The 24867-nt window shown below is 47.6% G+C and overlaps 1 protein-coding gene across 1 annotated transcript in view; it reads left to right on the top strand.

The window, feature by feature from the left end:
- Window positions 1-24867, top strand: part of Wb (wing blister) — a 163791-nt gene that overhangs the window by 137202 nt on the left and 1722 nt on the right. The window contains exons 26-52 of the mRNA XM_064035090.1: window positions 685-946; window positions 1320-1491; window positions 2112-2318; window positions 6733-7241; window positions 7507-7743; window positions 8083-8321; window positions 8675-8913; window positions 9273-9557; window positions 10579-10745; window positions 12439-12600; window positions 12872-13026; window positions 14234-14488; window positions 14974-15148; window positions 15758-15917; window positions 18387-18628; window positions 18911-19106; window positions 19370-19485; window positions 19750-19919; window positions 20321-20453; window positions 20935-21096; window positions 21553-21684; window positions 22018-22164; window positions 22641-22782; window positions 22917-23088; window positions 23462-23568; window positions 23929-24047; window positions 24341-24569. Of these exons, the coding sequence (XP_063891160.1) occupies window positions 685-946; window positions 1320-1491; window positions 2112-2318; window positions 6733-7241; window positions 7507-7743; window positions 8083-8321; window positions 8675-8913; window positions 9273-9557; window positions 10579-10745; window positions 12439-12600; window positions 12872-13026; window positions 14234-14488; window positions 14974-15148; window positions 15758-15917; window positions 18387-18628; window positions 18911-19106; window positions 19370-19485; window positions 19750-19919; window positions 20321-20453; window positions 20935-21096; window positions 21553-21684; window positions 22018-22164; window positions 22641-22782; window positions 22917-23088; window positions 23462-23568; window positions 23929-24047; window positions 24341-24569 (5291 nt within the window). The remainder of the gene's footprint in view (window positions 1-684; window positions 947-1319; window positions 1492-2111; window positions 2319-6732; window positions 7242-7506; window positions 7744-8082; window positions 8322-8674; window positions 8914-9272; window positions 9558-10578; window positions 10746-12438; window positions 12601-12871; window positions 13027-14233; window positions 14489-14973; window positions 15149-15757; window positions 15918-18386; window positions 18629-18910; window positions 19107-19369; window positions 19486-19749; window positions 19920-20320; window positions 20454-20934; window positions 21097-21552; window positions 21685-22017; window positions 22165-22640; window positions 22783-22916; window positions 23089-23461; window positions 23569-23928; window positions 24048-24340; window positions 24570-24867) is intronic.

The raw sequence follows: 24867 nt of genomic DNA, 5'->3' as shown, positions 1-24867 counted from the left end.
GCCCCGGTACACACGGCAGCCACTCGGTCCGCCTGCACGAGTCGCTGTGGCACGTGCGTGGCGGCGCGCGTCGCGCTCGGCGCTGATGCTGGCTGCGCGCGCTGGACAAGCTGCTCATCCGCCTCACCACGCGCGCGCCCACCAGGACCGAGCACGTGCATGCGCTGTAAGTGTTCATAGAACTAGCCCCGGTACACACGGCAGCCACTCGGTCCGCCTGCACGAGTCGCTGTGGCACGTGCGTGGCGGCGGGCGCGCGTCGCGCTCGGCGCTGATGCTGGCGCTGCGCGCGCTGGACAAGCTGCTCATCCGCCTCACCACGCGCGCGCCCACCAGGACCGAGCACGTGCATGCGCTGTAAGTGTTCATAGAACTAGCCCCGGTACACACGGCAGCCACTCGGTCCGCCTGCACGAGTTGCTGTGGCACGTGCTGAAGTGTGCCATTTCACAAGGAATCGTTTCTCGATTTCTGGGTACAAAAATGTGCAAATTCATACTTTCGCCCTAACCTACTGTTAATGAACGCTATTTGCCGCTGCTTATCAAAATACGATAAAAACTACACCTAGCTATGATAGTTTATTTACTAACTAACATATATAAAGAACAACATCTGAGAACAAATATAAAGAGACCCTCCTAAATCTTCAAAAAGAAGTAAATATCCAAAACTTTCCCACAGGCTTCTAAACGTATCCCTGGACACAGCCATCCCGGGCCTCAGTCGTTCCGAGCCAGCGTTAGGCGTGGAACTGTGCGACTGTCCCCGGGGCTACTCCGCCAGCTCGTGCCAGACGCCAGCCCCGGGCTACTGGCTGCCAGCCCCGGCTGTCCACATGGCTACGGTGGCTGGCACTATCGTCATCAGCTTGGAGGGGGACGCCCAGCCTTGTATGTGTAATGGCAGGGCGACGGAGTGCCATCCTGAGACTGGGGAGTGTTTGGTTAGTATCGCTTTTGTTTTTAATGATGATGGAGTTTTTTTGGCTTGAATGAAATAGGCTTGGGACACATTGGATATTTATGTATGGAAATACATACTTACTATTACTTACTAGGAACTATATATTTGCTATAGCGCCCTGTTACTATTTGAAGTTACAATATAACAGACACTGTTGAAAGTAAAATAGAAAGTGACTTAACGCTATCATGATCTGGACAGTCACAAACCAGTCAAACCCTTTTTCGGCGGTCGATTAAAGCCCATAATGTGTTAGTATTTAAAAGTTTCATGAATTTGGGAAAACTTTATTCGCACTTTTGTCCGCAATTTATCCTTCGAGTAAAAATAACGCCCAATGTCTCCCCCCACAGAACTGCACTATGGGCACGGGCGGGCCCCGCTGTGCGTCGTGCGCGGCGGGACACTACGGGTCCCCGGGGGCCCCGGGCGGGTGCCAGGCGTGCCCGTGTCCCGAGAGAGCGCGTAACTTCGCCGACGCGTGCGTCGTGCATCATGGGAAGGTGCAGTGTTTGTGTAAACCTGGTGAGTTCTGGCGGTCTTACATGGTGTCTTGATGGATTATGACGTGGAAAGAGTGAAGATTTAAGGTGTTAGCTAAGATTGGTGACTAAAATTAAGTACCTCAAAGATTTTTATGAGCAATGTTATTTGGTTAGTTAATTCAAGTTATTTTGGTAGTTAAGTATTTATCCGAAAGTAACTTTTTTCCAAGAGTTATATAATCTATTATTTTATTTTTTTTCTCTCTATTATTCTACTAATTTATTTATTGGATCTCCGTAATTCAAAAGATAAATTCGAATAGGATATAAGTAACTTTTTCGATTCCTCGATAACCTTTGAACGAAAATACCTATTGAGAGAACAAAGATATTTTGTTTTATAAAGCTGTGGAAGTCAATTCTACGCTTGAAAGGTCTCAAAGGGTTAACATGTTCCATGACTTCCAACTATTATTATTCTTTATTGTACACAAAAACATTTAAAAAACACAGAGAAGACATGTACAAAGGCGAGCTTAACCCAGAACCCAGAACTGGGTTCTCTAACAGCAAACCTTAGAGCGATAGAGAGATGCGATAGGGAAGAGAAAATTAAAAGTGCATAACCAATAACTGTGTACAATACGCGGCACCCCGCAGGCTACACAGGGCCGGAGTGCGCCTCGTGCGCTGGCGGGTACCGGCGCGCGGGCGGCGCGTGCGTGTCGTGCGGCTGCCACGCGGCCGGCAGTCACTCGCCGCACTGCGACGCGGCCGGACGCTGCCGCTGCCGAGACTTCGCGACTGGCGCGCGGTGCGACCAGTGCAGGCCGTATAGAACGTACATGGATGAAGATGGCTGTAGACGTATGTATTTCACGAAGTCATATTAATTTACTCCTTAAGGACGCTTGCTCGGTTTCTCGCAAATATCAATGATTTTTAGGTACCATTTTGACACATAAGCAGTTACAATTTTGACAATATTATGGTATTAAATGAAAGGTAATTTATTCATCTCCACGTTAAATGCATTAGAATTACACAGTCCCATACTTTTTTTCTACACAATTTCGTTTTCACCGCCGGAAGAATCATAAAAAAGTACAAAAAAAGGAGTCTGAATAAGTACGTGTAACCCAAATGTGGAGTTGATTTATAACTCCCAATAATAAAAAAATCACAGCTAATGTATTTTTCTACACGTTCAGATATTTTTTTTGGACATACATAAACCACTTTATAATTTACAATAAATTAACAAATCACTCTCAAATTTCTTCATACATTTTTTCGCTATGCGCACGTCTCGGACCGTCATTCCGCGCTCAGACGCGCTCGTGGAAGCACGGGTGTATCGCTTTGTCGGAAAAAATAAATACGTAAAATCTATGATAAAGAGTGTAACGATTTGTGTACTGGGACTGAAATACGTTGATACTTTTTCGGATCAAAACAAAAGTAAGTACGGCCATCATGTTGTATGATGGCCGTACTTACGTACGTACTTATTTTTAGAATTGTATAATATATACCTATAAAGATACCTATTAAAATGACAGTAATATTTTTTTAATTCAAAATGGCGGGCACATTTTTTTAATAACTTGATATTATGAGTAATCAATTAAAAGATTTTTGGGGGTTGTGATTTTGAAAATATGTATTTATTTCATGACGGCGAACTTTTTTTTTATGAAATAGTAAATTTTTTTACAGATGCCACGGCCTAAAAAATATGGATATAGACAAAAAAAAATGTTGGAGTTAAGAAATAAAATAATGACACATTTTAGGTATTTACCCAACGGTAAAGCTACGGTAAAGCTAAAGAAGAGTTATGATTTTGACAGGCTATGTATGTATGTATGAGTGTGTGTATGTTCATAATTAATGTTTTTTAATTTATGTTATATAAATTAATGTTTTTAAAATTCATAATTAATGATGGAAACACGACAAATGAGACACGACAACCGTTTTTAATAGTCTGCATCAAGACCGCCGTCACAAATCACCGATCCTCTCGAAATACATATAGAGAGTTGCTACCTAATTGCTACCAGCTACCATTAGTTGCTACCAATTGCTACCCTCGTGGTTTTAAAGATATTCAGCATCCTAAGGTGACAGCCATTCTGATATTTTTTGACTTTTGGATTGACTTTTGGAAATGCACCTCAGAGGGTTTTATAATAAACAAAAAAAGCAAATGGTATTACCAAATTCAGGACCAGTTACGAGTAACTGGTCAAAACCAATGCGTATTTGCCGTATGGACTGGCAATGCTAAAATATGCATTTGTGGAACGAGACGACCAGTTCTGGAAGGAAAACATGGAAGGACATTTAGTTAAATTCTACAACACTTGTTTACTTCCAGGACTGGTTGACCCACGATACACTAGGTCTATGAGCCTTAGGGACCATAGTTCACATTCAAGAAAAATATTGACCGTTAAAAATAATTCTTAAAAATATGTTAATTTTGTCATTTGGTTTTTATATTTTTTTGGTTGTTTACTTTATTTTTATTTTATTACATTTTAATTTCTCACAACTGTTTTTATTTTCTTCCAAAATACTTATGTATAGAGGGGTTACTTAGTGCTGAATACCCCAGTACTCATTTAATCCGATGACAAACACATCACACAAAATTTAAAGATCATCATATCAATAAGCGTGAAACTCTTTACAAACACTAAGTTACAACTAGTTATAGTCGAAAAAAATAATATAATATAAAAAATCTTGCAAGTATCAAATTTTGTTGAGTGATGTACAAAATCTGGCCAACAATGGCTTGTATGTGTGTGTGAGCGCAATGTCGTTGTGTTGCCGCTAGTTTACCTAAAATTGAGCGAGTGAGAAATGTAAAAGCGTCCTTAACATTCATTTAATTACATAGATATTTACAATACATATTTTCAATAAATATCAAAAACTATCCTAGTAAAACAAACAACTAAAAAGCGTCAAAAAATTCGTCCCCATCGCTGTCAACTGGGAGCGTGCCCAGGAGGCTGGCAGGATTAAAAGCCCAGGAGCCCATATTAATTCTAAATAAAATTTCGGTAGGAGATATTTCAATGGTAGTGAATTGAAGTAAAAAAAAAGAATTCTTTAATATAAACTTACAAAAATTAAAATAACATGTATTAATCCAATTCATACCGAATCTGAATTTGCATTACAACAGTATGAGATTATGTTACTACATTTTAATTTCGAAAATAATAACTATGTAAAAATAATATTTCTGAACATTTTTCATGCGGCAGACGTTCCCTGCGTTCATTATACAATTTTTCATTGGGTGTTTTGGCCCAGAGGAATTCACCAGGAATCGTTTCAACTGGGACTGCGGTGGCAGGCATACACAAATATTTCTGAGACATTTTATAAAACTCCCTTACAGTGGGATCAGGATTACTATTTAAATAACGTAAACGATACACATTCCAAAACTTAAAGGGGTCAACATTTTGACCTGGCTCATGTATCAACTTATATTTATAATACAATACCATTCTGAATTCACGAGTTCTTTCTTTTTCATTTAGAAAGTCCAACAATAGTTCTGCAGTTGGTAATCCACGCGGTACTGCCTGGTCAGCTGTGACGCTGTGAGAAGATGATGGTCCGGGTGTCTGTAGGTCAGGAATGTTTTGCAAAGATTGTGTACCTGCCTTCTGTTTCATTGACATCACACGTTGGTACAATTCATCAGTTATGGTGATACACCCAAAATCCATGATACCTTTTGGAGTATAAATGTTTAATATCCCTTTGTATGTGGGATCCATAAAACTGGCCTTCTCTGCAAACTTGTGATCATTCCTTTCAAAATTTGACTGAAATGCTTTAAAGATTCTTTGTTTAAATTCTTTTACCATATCAGTAGAAGCGCTACAGTTTTTTATTTCACATTTTAGCAGATCGAGTGATATTAAGAGTTTAGACAAATTTGTGTAATGCATACCGGACAAAGTGTTAGTCCAAATTTCAAAGTGTTTTAGAATTTGAAGGCATTCAATAAGGTCACTGTAATCATTGCCATTCATCTCAGAACGGGCTCTTTCAGCACTCGGCCTTAAATTTTGCAAATCTGTATAATACTGGTGCCATGAAAAAACATATTCAGAGTTTCTCGTAAATTTTAATAACTGTGTGTATCTTTTTGGGAATTCTTTGGTTACATAAATGTATTGCAAGCCGTCTTGCACTACTTGGTTTATCGCAGAAGCCGCACAGTACACGTGTGGTATCTTCAATTCTTTTGTAACTGCCAATTGGAGGTTTGGTTCATCTACGTGAACTTTCTGTATAACAAAACATACAACTTTATCTAGAATCTCCCAAGCAATCAGAGCTGCTTTAATTTCTTTTGCGATTTCCGTTGCATTTTCTTTCTCTTCAAATGTGAACAAATTTTGGGATACATACTGGTCCTGATGAATAAAATGAATGGTCAGACTCCACATCTTAGTAGGACCTGCCTGACCGATGACCGACTTCCAAACTTCTACTGAGACGGCTAAGTCATCCACTGATTTCAAGTTATTTTTCAACTTAATTTTTTCTTTGTTGTATTCTTCAGGAATGAGTTTCTCCAAGACGCCTCGCTTGGATGGTAAAGTGTAATTTGGCATACATTTGTTGACAAAGTTATGAAAACCAGTGAAGTTCACTATGTCATAAGAATGCAAGTCTTGGCAAATCATTCTCACCAACTGGGTGTTTGGGTTTGTTTGATCACCTTCTGCCTGCGTCGTACTATCACTGACGTTGCTGCTCATTTTGTTAAAAACTTTGTTTGTCCGCACCACAAATTACATTAAGTACTTAGTCACTAGACCAACACTCAAAATACGACTGACGATAAAAAATAAATTGTGTTTTAAGAACATCCAGTCCCATGAGTCATATCATATGTGATACATACCCATTGTTTAACTGTTGTGTCTACATCGCGGTCAGTGAACTGGTTAATGTTCATATCTTATCCCGGAATATCTTATCTAGTAATATTCACCAATAAGTATTTCGATTATTTAAATCTCTGATAAGATTGCTTATGCGACCAAAAATGCAATAGAACTAAAAAAACATACTTTCTAATTACAATTTAATATCACACATCGATTACCCAACCAGACAGAAATCATGTCATGTATTGTAATGTAACAATAAAAAGTAGCCTATTTTCAATACAAGACAGTTTTTCGTTATTACATGCACACAACTACCCATATTAACTTGTAAATTCTCCTTACAGCGTGTGACAACTGCACACTAACACTCCTCGATTCAGTCGAGGCCCTAACCTCAGAGTTACGCACCAAAGCCGACCCAACAGAACTGTCACGCATACCAAAACCTTTCGCCGCCCTCCGAGAGTTCTCCCACAACACCACCACACTCCAATCTAGTCTCAACCATCTAAAGAATAATCTAGAACATTCCAAAAACTTAGAAGATAGACTTGGACAGTTAGAAGATATGGAACATAGGGTCTTTACTGAGGCTAATGCCTTGAAATCTGAAGCTAAACGACGGGAGAAAGAGGCTGATTACTTGAGCCTGGAGAGTATGAGTGCTTTGGAAGAGGTTCTGAAGATCAGGAGACAGATCAGTGAGCAGGTGGAAGCATTAGATGAGTTTGCGAGAGGAGAGAAGCATCTGAGTGCGCACAGAGCGCTGAAGGAGGCGAAACATTTGTTGAGGCAGATTAAGGACTTGAAGCTGATTGATTACGTGACGGGGGCTAATGATGTATTTGACGCGGTGAGTTATTTGTTAAAGTATGATGACATTACTGCGTAATAGTGATGATTTTTTAAATGGTATTTTTTATTCCAATAGTAAGCCATCTGTGACCTCATTATTTAAAAATTATTTTCAGCCCAATTAATCTACTTCATTTACCATCAAAGATCAGCAGAGATTATGTTCTAATCCTCATAATTTTACACACTACATTATAATTGAAACCGGCTCCTTTACCCATCTATTATCAACAGTCCCTTTAACCAACGGTCCAAAATTGCAGGCACATCTCCAATCGACATCAGTTCAGGAACGCAACTACCGTCTCCAAGATACATACCGCCGCCTCTCCTCACTCCGGTCAGCGCTCGACACCTGGGAGCTGAAGGCTGCTGACCTTCAGAAGCTGGCGGAAACCGTGTGGAAGGCTGATGATACCGTGACGGCCTTGAAGGAGAGGGTGAAGCCACGGCTGGCTGCTGTCAGGGATATTGGGTTGAGGTGCCGGCTTGTGTTGGAGGTAGGCAGTTTTTTTATAAGAATTGGTAGGGAGATGAGGGCAGCAGACTTATAGGAACTGGTAGAAAAGCTGGAGATATCGGGTTGAGGCTTGCAGGTCTTTCAAAAAACAGCATTTAGGTATGTATATTCAATCAAACAAACCTAATTTTTTTAATAAAGAATGGCTTAATATAAATCGAGAATGGTTCTACATTTTTTCACCTCATTTAGCAATATTTTTTATTTTAATAAAAGCAATCAAGTTAAGGTCTATCCACCACCCAAACTAGAATATACCTTTTTGCTAAACTATCTTACACCAACGATATACCTGTATCATTTTACCATTCACCCTCAGGACATAACAACGCTATCAGCGAACAACATTACCGATGAGATCCGCTCGTCCCTCCTGCAAGCGCAGACCCTGGGCATCAAGTTCCCGACACTGGCGGCTGAGCTGGCAGTCCTGACCCTGGCTGCGGAGGAGAAGGAGGGCATTCTGTATAATCTGACGCCAGTTTATAAACAGAAGTATCTGGAAGCTGTTGAGAAACATGTCACGGAGTTGGGGGTTAAAGCCAAAGAATATAAAAGGTGAGAATGTAAGACCAAAGTGTCTTTTGACTTTTTTAGCAAATCTAGGGTACTTAGTTGTGACAAGAAGCAATTTTCGGGATGAGTCATGTGGAAGGAAATTAAGTGATTTATCCTGCTAAAAAATCACATTCAAAATCTTCTGAATGTTTCATGAATATAAATGAGGTGTCAAGTCCCAAAAGTCGACGTAAATGGAACATACCCGAAGCAAAGGGCTCACTACATCAAACACCATAATTCCGAACAAAAATTCTCCATACAGTATACACGTGACGAACGTACGTTTAGCTTTTTGTAGTACAGTCAACAAATTATGATTGTGACAATAACACTAACTTTCGTCCACCCAGCCTGTTCGCGGGCAGTCGCGCCGCAGCATCGCTGGGAGTATCAGCAGCTCAGGCGTGGTCCCACGTGGCGACGCAAGTGAAGGAAGCTGCCGCCGCAGCCGACGCGGCCAGCAAGGCGGCGGCCGCAGCCACGTCGCTGGCACAGGGCAACGTGCCCATGGCGCATAGTGCTGCTAAGGGCAAGAATACCTCTGAGGATTTGAAGAAGAGGGGCGCTGCTGTGCTGGCTAAGGCTGATGGTAAGAACTTTCGAATTCAAAATCAAAAAGGTAGGATTTGTAGTAGTAGATAGGAGGTACAACGATTTTGTAAGTGTTTCTTGAATTCTCCGGTAGGTCTTGTATTTTTTATTGGGTAACAATTAAGGATAGAATCTTGTGTTCCACACGTTTTCATATTCGTACGCCTGTCCGAAGCACAAAAGCCTTTATTTACCCGGTGCATTAACTCCTCGATATGAATAACTAGTAAAAGATATTTATTAAATTAGTAAAACTTAAAGATAGAAATAAAACTCAGTAAATCAGCAGAAAATTTACATCATCAGTATTTCCCCTTTTACTGTAAATTTCATTAAAAATACATTCTTCCCACTTAGAACTACGCAGCCAACTAGAACACCTCCGCCGCGGTGCTGACGTGGTCAGCGTAGTACTCCGCGGTCTCGGCTGGCAGGAGCGCGAGCTCAGCGGCCGGCCCCGCGCCACCGTACTCCCAACCCTCACGGCCGCCAACGACCAGGCCGACCGGGTGTTCGCCAGCACCAGGGTCCTGTATGATGAGGCCAGTGAGCTGAGGAGGAGGGTGCGGTACCATCTGAGGAGACAGCTGACGGAGTTGCAAAGACATGGGGACACGGCGTTAGGAGCTGCGCAGGAGCATGGTGAGATTTAAGTGTTTTTTTTAGTACTTTTACAATTTAACAATTTTATTTTCTTATTCCCGCTTGGCATTTCGTAATTCTCAAAAGATTTAAACGTAGAGACAATAATTGAACGATTCCAGTTGTTCATCTGTTTGTTACGTTGTTGTGGAAATATGGCTGAACCGAAACGGTTTTAGAATACGTTTTAAAAGGACTGTTATATCTCTATAACTGTAGGTCTCAACTGGTCAGAGTCAAAGCTTTTTATTCTGTGTGCATAAGTAACAAAGGTGCTATATCTAGGGAATGTTGCACTTCTTGTGATTACGTGTTTTTTTAATTAATTACAAAATTATTTTTCTTTATTCATTTAATGGTAGTGTTGATAGCGACCTCTAAAGACTAATTCTTTTTTCTGTGAAAATGACTGTACTGTCATCAGCAAAAAGAGTCATTTAACGCTATATTGATTTTTTGAAGTCTTGATGTAGATTAGAAAAAGCAGCGGCCCTAATACGCTTCCTCGAGGTACACCAAAAAATACACTTTCCTATAATCGGAAGGCTAGTTTTTTACTGTTTTGCTAATTGGACATATGCTATCTATTTCTTCTCTTTGATATCTGTCAGTTAAGTATTTAATTTGTGGACCTCTAACTCCATGGTCACATAATTTGTCAAGAAGGGTTTGGTGATGGACAAAATCGAAGGCTTTAGTCATGTCCATGCATAGGAGGTTGGTAGGAGTTTGACTGTCTATATTGCAATATAATGGTTTTTAAAGATCATGAATAGTCATATTGATTGATTTGTTGCTTCTGAAACCTTTTTACTCTTATGTAAATAGATTATGTTTTTCGAAATACGTGTTAATTGCGGTCTATAGCATGCGTCGTTCTGTTTGTGATCTTTTTTAGCTCGTGGAGGGATATGGACTTGCCTCGTGTACTTGTCCGATGATTTGATTTATCGTTGACTATTGCGATAACTTAAGCTTACACAACATAAAGTACTAACACCTTCTCTATCCTTATCATCAGTATCCCAAATCCGCGGCAACACAGTCCGCGGTGCTGAGACGGCCGCGGCACTGGCGGCGGCGGCGGCTGCCCGCGCCCGCCAGCACGCTGCTGCCAGCGCCACACTCGCGCCCGCGCTGCTGGCGCTGCAGCACCAGGTGGAGAGAGCCAGGCATGCCGCTCATACGGTCAGTAGTGTCTATGTGTTATCATCAGACGGCCGCGGCACTGGCGGCGGCGGCGGCTGCCCGCGCCCGCCAGCACGCTGCTGCCAGCGCCACACTCGCGCCCGCGCTGCTGGCGCTGCAGCACCAGGTGGAGAGAGCCAGGCATGCCGCTCATACGGTCAGTAGTGTCTATATGTGTTATCATCAGACGGCCGCGGCACTGGCGGCGGCGGCGGCTGCCCGCCCCGCCAGCACGCTGCTGCCAGCGCCACACTCGCGCCCGCGCTGCTGGCGCTGCAGCACCAGGTGGAGAGCCAGGCATGCCGCTCATACGGTCAGTAGTGTCTATATGTGTTATCATCAGACGGCCGCGGCACTGGCGGCGGCGGCGGCTGCCCGCGCCCGCCAGCACGCTGCTGCCAGCGCCACACTCGCGCCCGCGCTGCTGGCGCTGCAGCACCAGGTGGAGAGAGCCAGGCATGCCGCTCATACGGTCAGTAGTGTCTATATGTGTTATCATCAGACGGCCGCGGCACTGGCGGCGGCGGCGGCTGCCCGCGCCCGCCAGCACGCTGCTGCCAGCGCCACACTCGCGCCCGCGCTGCTGGCGCTGCAGCACCAGGTGGAGAGAGCCAGGCATGCCGCTCATACGGTCAGTAGTGTCTATATGTGTTATCATCAGACGGCCGCGGCACTGGCGGCGGCGGCGGCTGCCCGCGCCCGCCAGCACGCTGCTGCCAGCGCCACACTCGCGCCCGCGCTGCTGGCGCTGCAGCACCAGGTGGAGAGAGCCAGGCATGCCGCTCATACGGTCAGTAGTGTCTATATGTTATCATCAGACGGCCGCGGCACTGGCGGCGGCGGCGGCTGCCGCGCGCCAGCACGCTGCTGCCAGCGCCACACTCGCGCCCGCGCTGCTGCTGCGCTGCAGCACCAGGTGGAGAGCCAGGCATGCCGCTCATACGGTCAGTAGTGTCTATATGTGTTATCATCAGACGGCCGCGGCACTGGCGGCGGCGGCGGCTGCCCGCGCCCGCCAGCACGCTGCTGCCAGCGCCACACTCGCGCCGCTGCTGGCGCTGCAGCACCAGGTGGAGAGCCAGGCATGCCGCTCATACGGTCAGTAGTGTCTATATGTGTTATCATCAGACGGCCGCGGCACTGGCGGCGGCGGCGGCTGCCCGCCAGCACGCTGCTGCCAGCGCCACACTCGCGCCCGCGCTGCTGGCGCTGCAGCACCAGGTGGAGAGAGCCAGGCATGCCGCTCATACGGTCAGTAGTGTCTATATGTGTTATCATCAGACGGCCGCGGCACTGGCGGCGGCGGCGGCTGCCCGCGCCCGCCAGCACGCTGCTGCCAGCGCCACACTCGCGCCCGCGCTGCTGGCGCTGCAGCACCAGGTGGAGAGAGCCAGGCATGCCGCTCATACGGTCAGTAGTGTCTATATGTGTTATCATCAGACGGCAGCGGCACTGGCGGCTTTTGTACTTCTCCTATGTACTGTGACACAACTCGGTAATACAAAAATCATAACATTCTTTAAACACGCCTATATTAGCTTCACTTGTAACTATGTATGAAAATCTTGGAATCTTAATTTGACCCACTTCCAGATCTTCGATAAGGATGAAATTTTGCTCACGCTCTGTGTTCCGATAACAATACATGACTAGCGTTTTTTTAGTTTTTAAAACTATTTTGTTACTCACACAGATCTCAGTATCACTGACATCCCCCCCGCTGTCGGCGGCGGGCTGCGCGCGCGCATACGCGGTGTGGGCGGCGTCGCCCGCCGTGTCGCGGCTCGCGCTCGCGCTGTCCTTCGACGGCAAGATGTCGGACGGACCGCTGCTGTACCTCAGTGATGATACACAGGTTTCATACAGCATATTATTGGGGATTTTTTGTGGGAAGATTGATCTAAACTTGTGGTTTAGTTGCCTATAATTGTTTGAGACCTATAATACCGTAAGTTTCTTGTAGTCACATGAGCCTTATATCTAAAGACATTTTTGGACTCAATCAATTTCAGTTTCATCTATTTTTTTTTGCAGCGATTGAGTTCTCAATCTCCAACGTAGTTTTTAGTTGATTTTGAATCTGTTTATCTTAAATTTTCTGTATTAAAATACTTGTATACTTGTAGGAAACAGAGAGATACATGAAGCTGTCAGTCGCGAACAGCAAGCTGCGGCTGGCGTGGCAGCTGGGGGCGGGCGAGGCCGTCATCCTGCACCCCGAGCTGCTGCAGGCCACGCACGACGACGCAGACCACACCACTTACAGGGTCGATATAGAACGGTCAGTACTACTGCTCTGTAGGAGAGACACATGAAGCTGTCAGTAGCTCGCAGCAAGCTGCGGCTGGCGTGGCAGCTGGGGGCGGGCGAGGCCGTCATCCTGCACCCGAGCTGCTGCAGGCCACGCACGACGACGCAGACCACACCACTTACAGGGTCGATATAGAACGGTCAGTACTACTGCTCTGTAGGAGAGACACATGAAGCTGTCAGTAGCTCGCAGCAAGCTGCAGCTGGCGTGGCAGCTGGGGGCGCGAGCCGTCATCCTGCACCCCGAGCTGCTGCAGGCCACGCACGACGACGCAGACCACACCACTTACAGGGTCGATATAGAACGGTCAGTACTACTGCTCTGTAGGAGAGACACATGAAGCTGTCAGTAGCTCGCAGCAAGCTGCGGCTGGCGTGGCAGCTGGGGGCGGGCGAGGCCGTCATCCTGCACCCCGAGCTGCTGCAGGCCACGCACGACGACGCAGACCACACCACTTACAGGGTCGATATAGAACGGTCAGTACTACTGCTCTGTAGGAGAGACACATGAAGCTGTCAGTAGCTCGCAGCAAGCTGCGGCTGGCGTGGCAGCTGGGGGCGGGCGAGGCCGTCATCCTGCACCCCGAGCTGCTGCAGGCCACGCACGACGACGCAGACCTCACCACTTACAGGGTCGATATAGAACGGTCAGTACTACTGCTCTGTAGAGATACATAAAGATATCCCGCCCATATCCACATAGCCCATATCACCTAACCCTGTCACCAGCTGAAACCTAAAATTGGTTTCTGCACATAACATTGCACTATGTTCAGATATGACGCATAGTTTGGCGAGATTTCTAGCCCTATTTTTAACTTAAATGATGGAGTCCGGCGACATAAGGAACTATACTTATAGTTTGTGAATTTGGACAGATAAATCCCATGTCAGATATTGGCTTCAAAACATACAAAAACTCACATATATTTTATTTTGCTGTACGCCGCAGGGTCCACAAATGTACATAGCTCTGTGCCATTTTGTAACACCTACTCTAAACATTGTGGAATGCACATAAAAACCATGAGATTAACATTTTCATTTTCTTCTTATTGGCTCTCTGTCGACTATGACTTCCTTTTATTATTGTTTAGTTTTTGTTTAGCTGTAAGTCCTCCATAGTGTACTAAATAAATAAATAATTAAACTAAGACCAAAATTGTTCTTCACCGCAGAGTATGGAACACAGTACACCTTCGCGTCGAGCGTCTCGGCAGCACCTCTACAGCCAACAGCCTGACCTCCGCTTCGAACTCCAGCGCTGCCTCCGCGGGTAGCCTGCAGCCGTCACAGCTGTGGCTGGGCTGGCCCGGCGGCGGCGCCGGCTTGCCAGCTTGCGTACATGCGCTGTATACTGATGATAGGACTGTGGGGCTGTGGAACTTTGTTCAGCAGCCGAAGGAGGCCCAGTGTACGGGATGTACGCAGAGGTAAGTTCTTAAGTTGTGGGTCGAATAATTTCAAACAGGGTCATTGATAACAACTAATTTGTCAGATTGGGCTATCAATTAAAACTACCATTCATGTCTTACCACTCAGTTTTATCATAATATTGCTCGCTGTATTAATTCAATGACTGCTTTTGGCATTATAAGTTCCACTCAATTGATGGAAAAATTTTAGTAACGCTGATTTCTATACCTTAGTTAGTCAATGTAAATTCTTATCTGAAATTTTCAAGATTGTACCAAAAAAAGCAATTCTCTCTTTTAACGGTTGTTCCCATTATTTTATCTATCTCTTAGTTTGCTTAATCTAAAGATGGATGGACATTAGCTCAATACAAGTAGGTAGTGTCAAATTCTTAGAACAAACCCATTTTATCACCTTTTCTTTTCGAGATCATTTTTGCCAAACAAATTCACACTTCATCGTCCAAAAAACCTTCATCATATCTTCATTCTCCTACCGTCAGATGGTACAGCGGCCGAGGCGACGAGCCCTCCATGGTGTGGTTCAACGGCGCGGGCTACGTGGAGCTGGTCCGCTCCCGCGCCCGCCCCGCCGACCGGAGGCAGTTCAGCGTCGCCTTCACCTTCCGCACCAGGGACGAGGATGCGCTGCTCTTCATGGCGCTCGATACTGCTAATGTATGTTTTACTACTTTCCCGCAAAAACACAGCATGGCAAAGGGGAGGTGTTCTTTTTTTGGACTGACTTTTTAAATTTTGGAGTTCAAACAGTGTTGTTTTGCAGCCAAGTTTGAATAAATGATTTTGAGTTTGAGGTAGTCTACCGAGTATTACTTTGTTTTTAAAGTAGTTAAGAAGTCTGGGTTGATGCTATACAACTCCCATATTTGGTGAGCTGTTGGTCCAGCCATCCAGCATCTAGTGTTTCGCTGGGCATGGCCAATTACAGGCTTTCAATCGGTTTTAATTTAGTGTAAAAACTATATTATATGTAACTGAACTTTTAATGGAAGTACATACTTACATAGTAAAAAGTTGTCACTGTAATAACTCTGAAATAACTAACTGTTTACAATAATATGTAGTACACTTCATAATATCTGAAATTTGCAGAACCGTTCAGTGTCAGTGAGACTCCGCGAGTGTCGGGTAGTGTTCACGGTGGAGTACGGCGGGTCGCGGCTGCAGATCACGGCGGCGGGGCGCCACTGCGGCGGCAGGCCCGCGCATGTGCAGGCCATCAGGGTGTTCGCCAGCAACAAGCTGGAGAAAGGTAATGTGCGATAGAACCGTTCAGTGTCAGTCACACTCCGCGAGTGTCGGGTAGTGTTCACGGTGGAGTACGGCGGGTCGCGGCTGCAGATCACGGCGGCGGGGCGCCACTGCGGCGGCAGGCCCGCGCATGTGCAGGCCATCAGGGTGTTCGCCAGCAACAAGCTGGAGAAAGGTAATGCGATAGAACCGTTCAGTGTCAGTCACACTCCGCGAGTGTCGGGTAGTGTTCACGGTGGAGTACGGCGGGTCGCGGCTGCAGATCACGGCGGCGGGGCGCCACTGCGGCGGCAGGCCCGCGCATGTGCAGGCCATCAGGGTGTTCGCCAGCAACAAGCTGGAGAAAGGTAATGTGCGATAGAACCGTTCAGTGTCAGTCACACTCCGCGAGTGTCGGGTAGTGTTCACGGTGGAGTACGGCGGGTCGCGGCTGCAGATCACGGCGGCGGGGCGCCACTGCGGCGGCAGGCCCGCGCATGTGCAGGCCATCAGGGTGTTCGCCAGCAACAAGCTGGAGAAAGGTAATGTGCGATAGAACCGTTCAGTGTCAGTCACACTCCGCGAGTGTCGGGTAGTGTTCACGGTGGAGTACGGCGGGTCGCGGCTGCAGATCACGGCGGCGGGGCGCCACTGCGGCGGCAGGCCCGCGCATGTGCAGGCCATCAGGGTGTTCGCCAGCAACAAGCTGGAGAAAGGTAATGTGCGATAGAACCGTTCAGTGTCAGTCACACCCGCGAGTGTCGGGTAGTGTTCACGGTGGAGTACGGCGGGTCGCGGCTGCAGATCACGGCGGCGGGGCGCCACTGCGGCGGCAGGCCCGCGCATGTGCAGGCCATCAGGGTGTTCGCCAGCAACAAGCTGGAGAAAGGTAATGTGCGATAGAACCGTTCAGTGTCAGTCACACCCGCGAGTGTCGGGTAGTGTTCACGGTGGAGTACGGCGGGTCGCGGCTGCAGATCACGGCGGCGGGCGCCACTGCGGCGGCAGGCCCGCGCATGTGCAGGCCATCAGGGTGTTCGCCAGCAACAAGCTGGAGAAAGGTAATGTGCGATAGAACCGTTCAGTGTCAGTCACACCCGCGAGTGTCGGGTAGTGTTCACGGTGGAGTACGGCGGGTCGCGGCTGCAGATCACGGCGGCGGGGCGCCACTGCGGCGGCAGGCCCGCGCATGTGCAGGCCATCAGGGTGTTCGCCAGCAACAAGCTGGAGAAAGGTAATGTGCGATAGAACCGTTCAGTGTCAGTCACACTCCGCGAGTGTCGGGTAGTGTTCACGGTGGAGTACGGCGGGTCGCGGCTGCAGATCACGGCGGCGGGGCGCCACTGCGGCGGCAGGCCCGCGCATGTGCAGGCCATCAGGGTGTTCGCCAGCAACAAGCTGGAGAAAGGTAATGTGCGATAGAACCGTTCAGTGTCAGTCACACTCCGCGAGTGTCGGGTAGTGTTCACGGTGGAGTACGGCGGGTCGCGGCTGCAGATCACGGCGGCGGGGCGCCACTGCGGCGGCAGGCCCGCGCATGTGCAGGCCATCAGGGTGTTCGCCAGCAACAAGCTGGAGAAAGGTAATGTGCGATAGAACCGTTCAGTGTCAGTCACACTCCGCGAGTGTCGGGTAGTGTTCACGGTGGAGTACGGCGGGTCGCGGCTGCAGATCACGGCGGCGGGGCGCCACTGCGGCGGCAGGCCCGCGCATGTGCAGGCCATCAGGGTGTTCGCCAGCAACAAGCTGGAGAAAGGTAATGTGCGATAGAACCGTTCAGTGTCAGTCACACTCCGCGAGTGTCGGGTAGTGTTCACGGTGGAGTACGGCGGGTCGCGGCTGCAGATCACGGCGGCGGGGCGCCACTGCGGCGGCAGGCCCGCGCATGTGCAGGCCATCAGGGTGTTCGCCAGCAACAAGCTGGAGAAAGGTAATGTGCGATAGAACCGTTCAGTGTCAGTCACACTCCGCGAGTGTCGGGTAGTGTTCACGGTGGAGTACGGCGGGTCGCGGCTGCAGATCACGGCGGCGGGGCGCCACTGCGGCGGCAGGCCCGCGCATGTGCAGGCCATCAGGGTGTTCGCCAGCAACAAGCTGGAGAAAGGTAATGTGCGATAGAACCGTTCAGTGTCAGTCACACTCCGCGAGTGTCGGGTAGTGTTCACGGTGGAGTACGGCGGGTCGCGGCTGCAGATCACGGCGGCGGGGCGCCACTGCGGCGGCAGGCCCGCGCATGTGCAGGCCATCAGGGTGTTCGCCAGCAACAAGCTGGAGAAAGGTAATGTGCCATGACACTGTGAAGATTTCCTGGGGGTTGTACAATCATTAAATGAGCCCATTTGATGATTTTGCAGCAGATAGATTTGTCACATTGTAAAGATTAAGAGAGGTCAGACTTTTGCTACCTGAAAACTAGCCATGTATCAACCTTTGCTTTATTGAGGACCTTTTTTGACTTCACCTGGTGCAGAATATTATTTGGGTGACTAGCAGTTTCTAAGGCCGTATATACTTTTCAAAGTTTGTTGAAATGAACTCTTTCTAATGTGCTTTTTCACATTTCCAAGCCATTGGTATAACAAACCAGAAAAGCTAATTCCTCACTCAATTAGTTGATGATGAGATGTGTGTGCGTACTGAGTGTATTGAGGAGGTCCTGTGGCAGGCAGCCTGCGCGTGAACGGCGAGGAGACGCTGGGGTCCCCCGCGCCGCCCGTGCAGGCCCCCGCAGCTCTGCCTGACCTCGCGGCCGCGCGCTACTGGCTCGGCGGCGCGCCGCCCGGGGCCCCGGGGCCCGCGCCGCGCCCGCTGCTGGGCTGCGTCGGCGCCGTCACCGTCGACAGGGCGGGCTATGATCTCATGGATGCACCCACGAGGTTTGGAGTTGAACCACGCTGTGGGGAGAGGGTAAGTGTCTAGGCGTTTTGTTTATGCTCACTTTCTGAAATACGATCATTCTTTGATATCATAATTCCTATTTAATAGTAGAAGGCCTATACTTCTCACTCCTTAAAGTTAAATATCAAATAGTAAATTTATAAGTTGTCTTATGTCTTATTTTGTAACTTTTGTTAAATTGTCTGCCATCAAAGTTGCTAACATTTATTTATTTTTACATATTACATAACAACGAAAACTTAATATTTTCCTGTATTTTATAAAACTTTCTAACCGTCATACTCCTTGCAGACGCTCCGCTCAGCCATCCTCAAAGGCACAGGTTACATCGAGCTACCATCCCCCCTCATCCGTCGCAAGGCCTCTCTGGGCATCTCCTTCAGGACCCACACTCCAGACGGGCTGCTGCTGTACCGGCCACCGGCTGCTGACAACGAGCTCGCTGATGATGGAGACAAACATTACTTCGCGCTGGTGATGAAAGCTGGTGAGTTAACCGTCATCATCATTATCATCAGCAGTCTGGAGTGGTGATGGATGGTCCGTCTGCCCCAATACAAATTCATGGCAGGTCTGGTGCAGGCAGGTCAATTTAAACTTTGTGTGCAAGCAATAGGGTCCAAATTACAATTTGACAATAATATCTATACTACTATATAGAAAGAAATATATGTCCTATTGTCTTTTTTAAGAGTCACTTATGAATACAAGTGTTTAAGTAAGAAGATTTAACGTTATTGTGTTCTGCAGGAGAATTAGAACTGGTAGCAGATGCTGGTAAAGGCGAGATGCGGTTGCGAACCAACGGTACCAGGTTCAATGATGGGAGGTTGCATACTGTCAGGATTATTAGGATGCATAAACAGGTAAATAGCTTTTACAAATAGGAATATAATAGGCAGTTTCTTTACGCTAACATTCCATACTTTTTTTTAGTTTGTAAACTGTCTTGGGTCAGTTTTGGCCATAATTCCCCTAAAATGGAGTATCTAGGAGAGGACACAAAAAATATAATGATTCTAATATCGAGCAATTGAAAGATTTCTTGATGGTGCAACCTCAAAAAAAATTCACCGGTTGACTTTTCCCTTAGAATATTCTAGAATCTAGATCTCCCTCGTATTTTCCAGCTAGAACTATGGGTGGATGAGGAGCAACTGGGCAGCGGTTTGCTCCCGGGCAGCGCCTTCCCCGCGAGACCTGCTGGCATGTTCCTCGGGGGAGTCAGGGAGACTCTCCAAGCGGCGGTCCCACTTGCTGCTTTTAAAGGAACCTTGGCGGATTTTATTGTTGATGCTCAGTAAGTTTTGAAATTTTTTAAAGGCTATTATATATTAAGGGATTTGAGCTATTTACTTCGAGATTTAAAGAAAAAAGTTAACTTTAAAACTATATACTTTAAAACTACCCGACTAGTATACTTTAAAATATATAAAATAAAATTTCCGGTAACTTTTAGATTTAACTAAAATAATAGGTACGGGGCACCATTGACTTATGGTAACATGCTTTTCTGTGAGCTGTTTCACCAATTACCGCTGTTTAGACAATTTTACTCTTCTTTGTGTGTTATTATTTCCTGTGTGTTCCTGTTAATTTTCTTGGTGTACCTACAATAAAGAATAATCTCCATCTTTAGGTTATTTTCCCTAAATCTTGAGTTAACTTTGCAATCTATTTGACTAATATGATGTTGTCTAGGCTAATAGGTCTTCAGACGGCAATATCGTGGAGTGGGGCAGCCCTGGGCCGCGCGGACGGCTCGCATACGCGGCCGCCTCGCGCCGAGCCACGAGCGCTGCACCAGCAGCCTGACCATGCTGGCTGTACCAAGGTAGGGTCCTGCATGACTTCTGTTCTATAGTGTACAGACTAATAGGGCTTCAGACAGCAATATCGTGGAGTGGTAGCGCTGAACCACGAGCGTCCGCATAGGTCCAGTTGAGAACCAGCGTCAGACACTAGCTAGCTAGCTGTCTAATGCTGACCTGGACCTATTTGGCGTAACCTTTTGTTACTTTATTTTGTTTTTAATTTCTGTGTGTATGTATGGTTTGTGTCAATAAATATTTGTTCTTTCTTTCTTTCTTTCGTTACATCAGCAGCCCGACCATGTTGGCTGTACCAAGGTAACAACACAGACCCTATTATCTCATCTTACGGCTGTTCTCAATATTTTGTAACATAGAATATTATGCCGTTGATCAGTATAATGAATATATCATCTAATGTTCCAGTCGGCTACATCTAGTAGGCGCTTACTTTGTCACATGACCAAAAAAATTTTTTTTTTCAACATATTGTATCTCTCGCAGACATCATCGTACACAGTAGAAGCCGGCGCAGTGAAGTTCGGCGACACAGCACACAGCCACGCGCACCTGCGCCTGCCTCGCTCCCCCGCGCGGCGCCGCGACCTGACGCTGTCGCTGCAGATACGCACCTTCGCCAGCGACGGCCTGCTGCTGCTGGCGCCGGTAACCTTACATATACATACATGTAGTTGGTCACCGCATTTATTTAGCAAAGGAACACCAATAGCTTCTCTTCCCTCCACACCACCACCTATACCTCATAAAAGAATCACATTTCATGGCAATCCCTTTTTATTCAAGTCATCTCTCAGAAAGCCATCCATCTTTTCTTTAGTCTTCCTCTTCGCCTCCATTTATCCATGAACACACTGCTTGAAGTATGTGTTCCATGATCCACCCCTTCTCATTACATGCGCGTTACATGACAACATTTTGCCCCTCATATTTTCTCCATATATCCTCATATTTCCTCATAGTTTCAACATTCTCATTTCTGCTCCCCGCATTATTTTCACCTCTTTTTGGATGCCCTATACTCTGATCGATCAAGGACGAAGCTAATATTTTCAAGTACACCATACAACCTTAACCACCACTAAAATGTTGTCATTCCTATAGGGTTCTAAAGGAAAACCAAAGCAGTTCATGGCGCTGGTGCTTCGCGAGAGCAAGCTGCGGCTGGTGGTGCGCAACCGCAAGCGCAAGGAGATCGCACTCGCCGCCAACGTCAGCGACGGCAACTGGAGACAGGTCAGTCAATGATGATGTAAGGAGATCAGCCAACTGCGCAGCCGATGCACAGGTGTACCTGATGTGACGAACCCGCGGTCATATTTGTTCTATACTTACAAGTTTATACACATATATTAGTAAAAATAAGCCTTAGGATACAAATGTTAGGGTATTTTAAAGTCAATTTATATTTATTAAATTGAGGTTAACCAACAACTCTTGACACCTTAACATTAACAGCTCACTTGTGCAACAAATAATAATTATAGGTTAATACCGCTTGTATAATTGTTTTTATAAATTTTTCACTGTTTTTTTTTTAGTCCAATAACAAAAGGTTTTTATATGTAGGTATCAATCCGCGTGTCCCGTAACCGCGTGCAGCTATCGTCAGAGGGCGCTGCGGTAACAACCCACACGCAGGCGGCTGCGCGCGCGCATCGACTGTATGTGGGCGGGTTGCCTGCACCGCCAGCGCTGCCTCATCTGCCTAACTGGGTATGTGGAAACTGTTGTAGTTATTATTTATGTTATAGGTACCTAAAACCGTAAAACGATTTAACATTTACGAGCAGAACATTTTAATTGAATTATTTTTTAAAATATTTTATTTTACTTTTGGAATGGGCAACTAGAATTAAACTTATTTATATTTTTTATGTTTATAAGTGCTTGTAAATGCCTAATTGAAATAAAGGCTTGACTTTGACTAAAGAGTTAGTATTAGGCAATTACCGGAGTGGACAGTAATCGCACTGCCGCGTAAACAACTTGGCTTTCCTCTTTATCCTTTGTAGTATAAACGTAACAAATGTTTTAACAACCTACCCCAATTCCCATATATGTATGTATGTAGGTAATAAAAATGTTGGTAAATTGACATAGAGTATTATTACTTGTAACATACCAATATACGGAGTAACTATTAAGGTAATCTGTACTAATAGTGTATTAATACGTTCGTCTTGTACCAGATAACCCTGGTGCGTGGTTTCCTGGGTTGCATCCGCCGCGTGTCGGTGAACGGTCGCGCGGAGGACCTGGTGCGCGACGCGCAGGCGCACCACGGCGTGGGGCAGTGCTTCCCCAACGTCGAGCGGGCTGCTTACTTCGGAGGTCAGTCACTGGCATGTACCTATCTCTGCTTACCTACTAAAGATTTGCACATTGATCATTTAAGACCCAGGTTTTTCAGGAACTTACGTTTATGTTGTCGATGATCTTGGACTTAAAATTACTTATCCTCGTAGGCGATGCGTACGCGACGTGGTCCAGCTCGTGGCAGCTGGCGGCGGGCGCGGAGGAGCTGCGCCTGCAGTTCCGCACCAGCGAGCCCGACGGCGTGCTGCTGGCGGCCGCAGGGCTGCTGCTGGAGATCAAGGATGGCGCCGTGAGTATACTGCCGCGTACACTCGTGCTCTAGCGAGGAGCTGCGCCTGCAGTTCCGCACCAGCGAGCCCGACGGCGTGCTGCTGGCGGCCGCAGGGCTGCTGCTGGAGATCAAGGATGGCGCCGTGAGTATACTGCCGCGTACACTCGTGCTCTAGCGAGGAGCTGCGCCTGCAGTTCCGCACCAGCGAGCCCGACGGCGTGCTGCTGGCGGCCGCAGGGCTGCTGCTGGAGATCAAGGATGGCGCCGTGAGTATACTGCCGCGTACACTCGTGCTCTAGCGAGGAGCTGCGCCTGCAGTTCCGCACCAGCGAGCCCGACGGCGTGCTGCTGGCGGCCGCAGGGCTGCTGCTGGAGATCAAGGATGGCGCCGTGAGTATACTGCCGCGTACACTCGTGCTCTAGCGAGGAGCTGCGCCTGCAGTTCCGCACCAGCGAGCCCGACGGCGTGCTGCTGGCGGCCGCAGGGCTGCTGCTGGAGATCAAGGATGGCGCCGTGAGTATACTGCCGCGTACACTCGTGCTCTAGCGAGGAGCTGCGCCTGCAGTTCCGCACCAGCGAGCCCGACGGCGTGCTGCTGGCGGCCGCAGGGCTGCTGCTGGAGATCAAGGATGGCGCCGTGAGTATACTGCCGCGTACACTCGTGCTCTAGCGAGGAGCTGCGCCTGCAGTTCCGCACCAGCGAGCCCGACGGCGTGCTGCTGGCGGCCGCAGGCTGCTGCTGGAGATCAAGGATGGCGCCGTGAGTATACTGCCGCGTACACTCGTGCTCTAGCGAGGAGCTGCGCCTGCAGTTCCGCACCAGCGAGCCCGACGGCGTGCTGCTGGCGGCCGCAGGGCTGCTGCTGGAGATCAAGGATGGCGCCGTGAGTATACTGCCGCGTACACTCGTGCTCTAGCGAGGAGCTGCGCCTGCAGTTCCGCACCAGCGAGCCCGACGGCGTGCTGCTGGCGGCCGCAGGGCTGCTGCTGGAGATCAAGGATGGCGCCGTGAGTATACTGCCGCGTACACTCTGAAAAGTACTGAGCTGCGCTCTGAACTGTTGCGCGTGGTGCCCCTAATGACCTGGCGCCTTAGGTTCGCCTGGGTAGTCCTATCTCCTTAAAACCAACCTGAGACAAACTTTTTGGAATCGTGCATCTATTTTCACTTTTCATTAGAGCCTGCAGAGGCCTATATAGATTTCTATATAAAGGGCGAGAGGAGAGGAGATATATATAGAGGCCTATTTGGAATAAAAACCTTTAACTTTGACTTGAGTTTCAAGCGTCTGTTCCCGCAGGTGGTGCTATCCCGCTCGTCGGGCGGCTCAGAACGCTCCCGCATCGCATGGCGCGCGGCGGGCGGCGGCGCGTGCGACGGCGCGTGGCACTCCGTGCGCGCGCGCCTGCGCCCCGCACTCGCGCTGCAGCTGGACGACAACGAGCTGCTGCGAGACTCGCCACCTACTGCCCTGCTTGACGCGCCTGATGCACCGCCCCCTACACAGTTGTACATCGCTGGACTGCCTGGTACGTATTCTTCACTATCAGTTGAACAAAATGACAACTACAACTCCACTAACACAATACTTTAGTAAACTAATCCTGGCAACCTAAACTCACAGCGTCACAATTTTTTTGCGCAAATTACTAATGGTACCTTCACAAACACTATACTATGGTAACTCCACATTTTCTTATGGTGGGATGACCAACTTAATAAAACCCAAAAGATCTGCTGCTTACTGATGAAATTTTGTGCCTGGTCGGACCAGACTAATATAGGTACGCGATTGACCTGTTAAACACTCCTTCCATATACTATATC

This window comes from Helicoverpa armigera, chromosome 6 (genome assembly GCF_030705265.1).
Source record: "Helicoverpa armigera isolate CAAS_96S chromosome 6, ASM3070526v1, whole genome shotgun sequence".
Taxonomy (NCBI): Eukaryota; Metazoa; Arthropoda; class Insecta; order Lepidoptera; family Noctuidae; genus Helicoverpa; species Helicoverpa armigera.
This window is presented reverse-complemented; position numbering and strand designations above follow the sequence as displayed.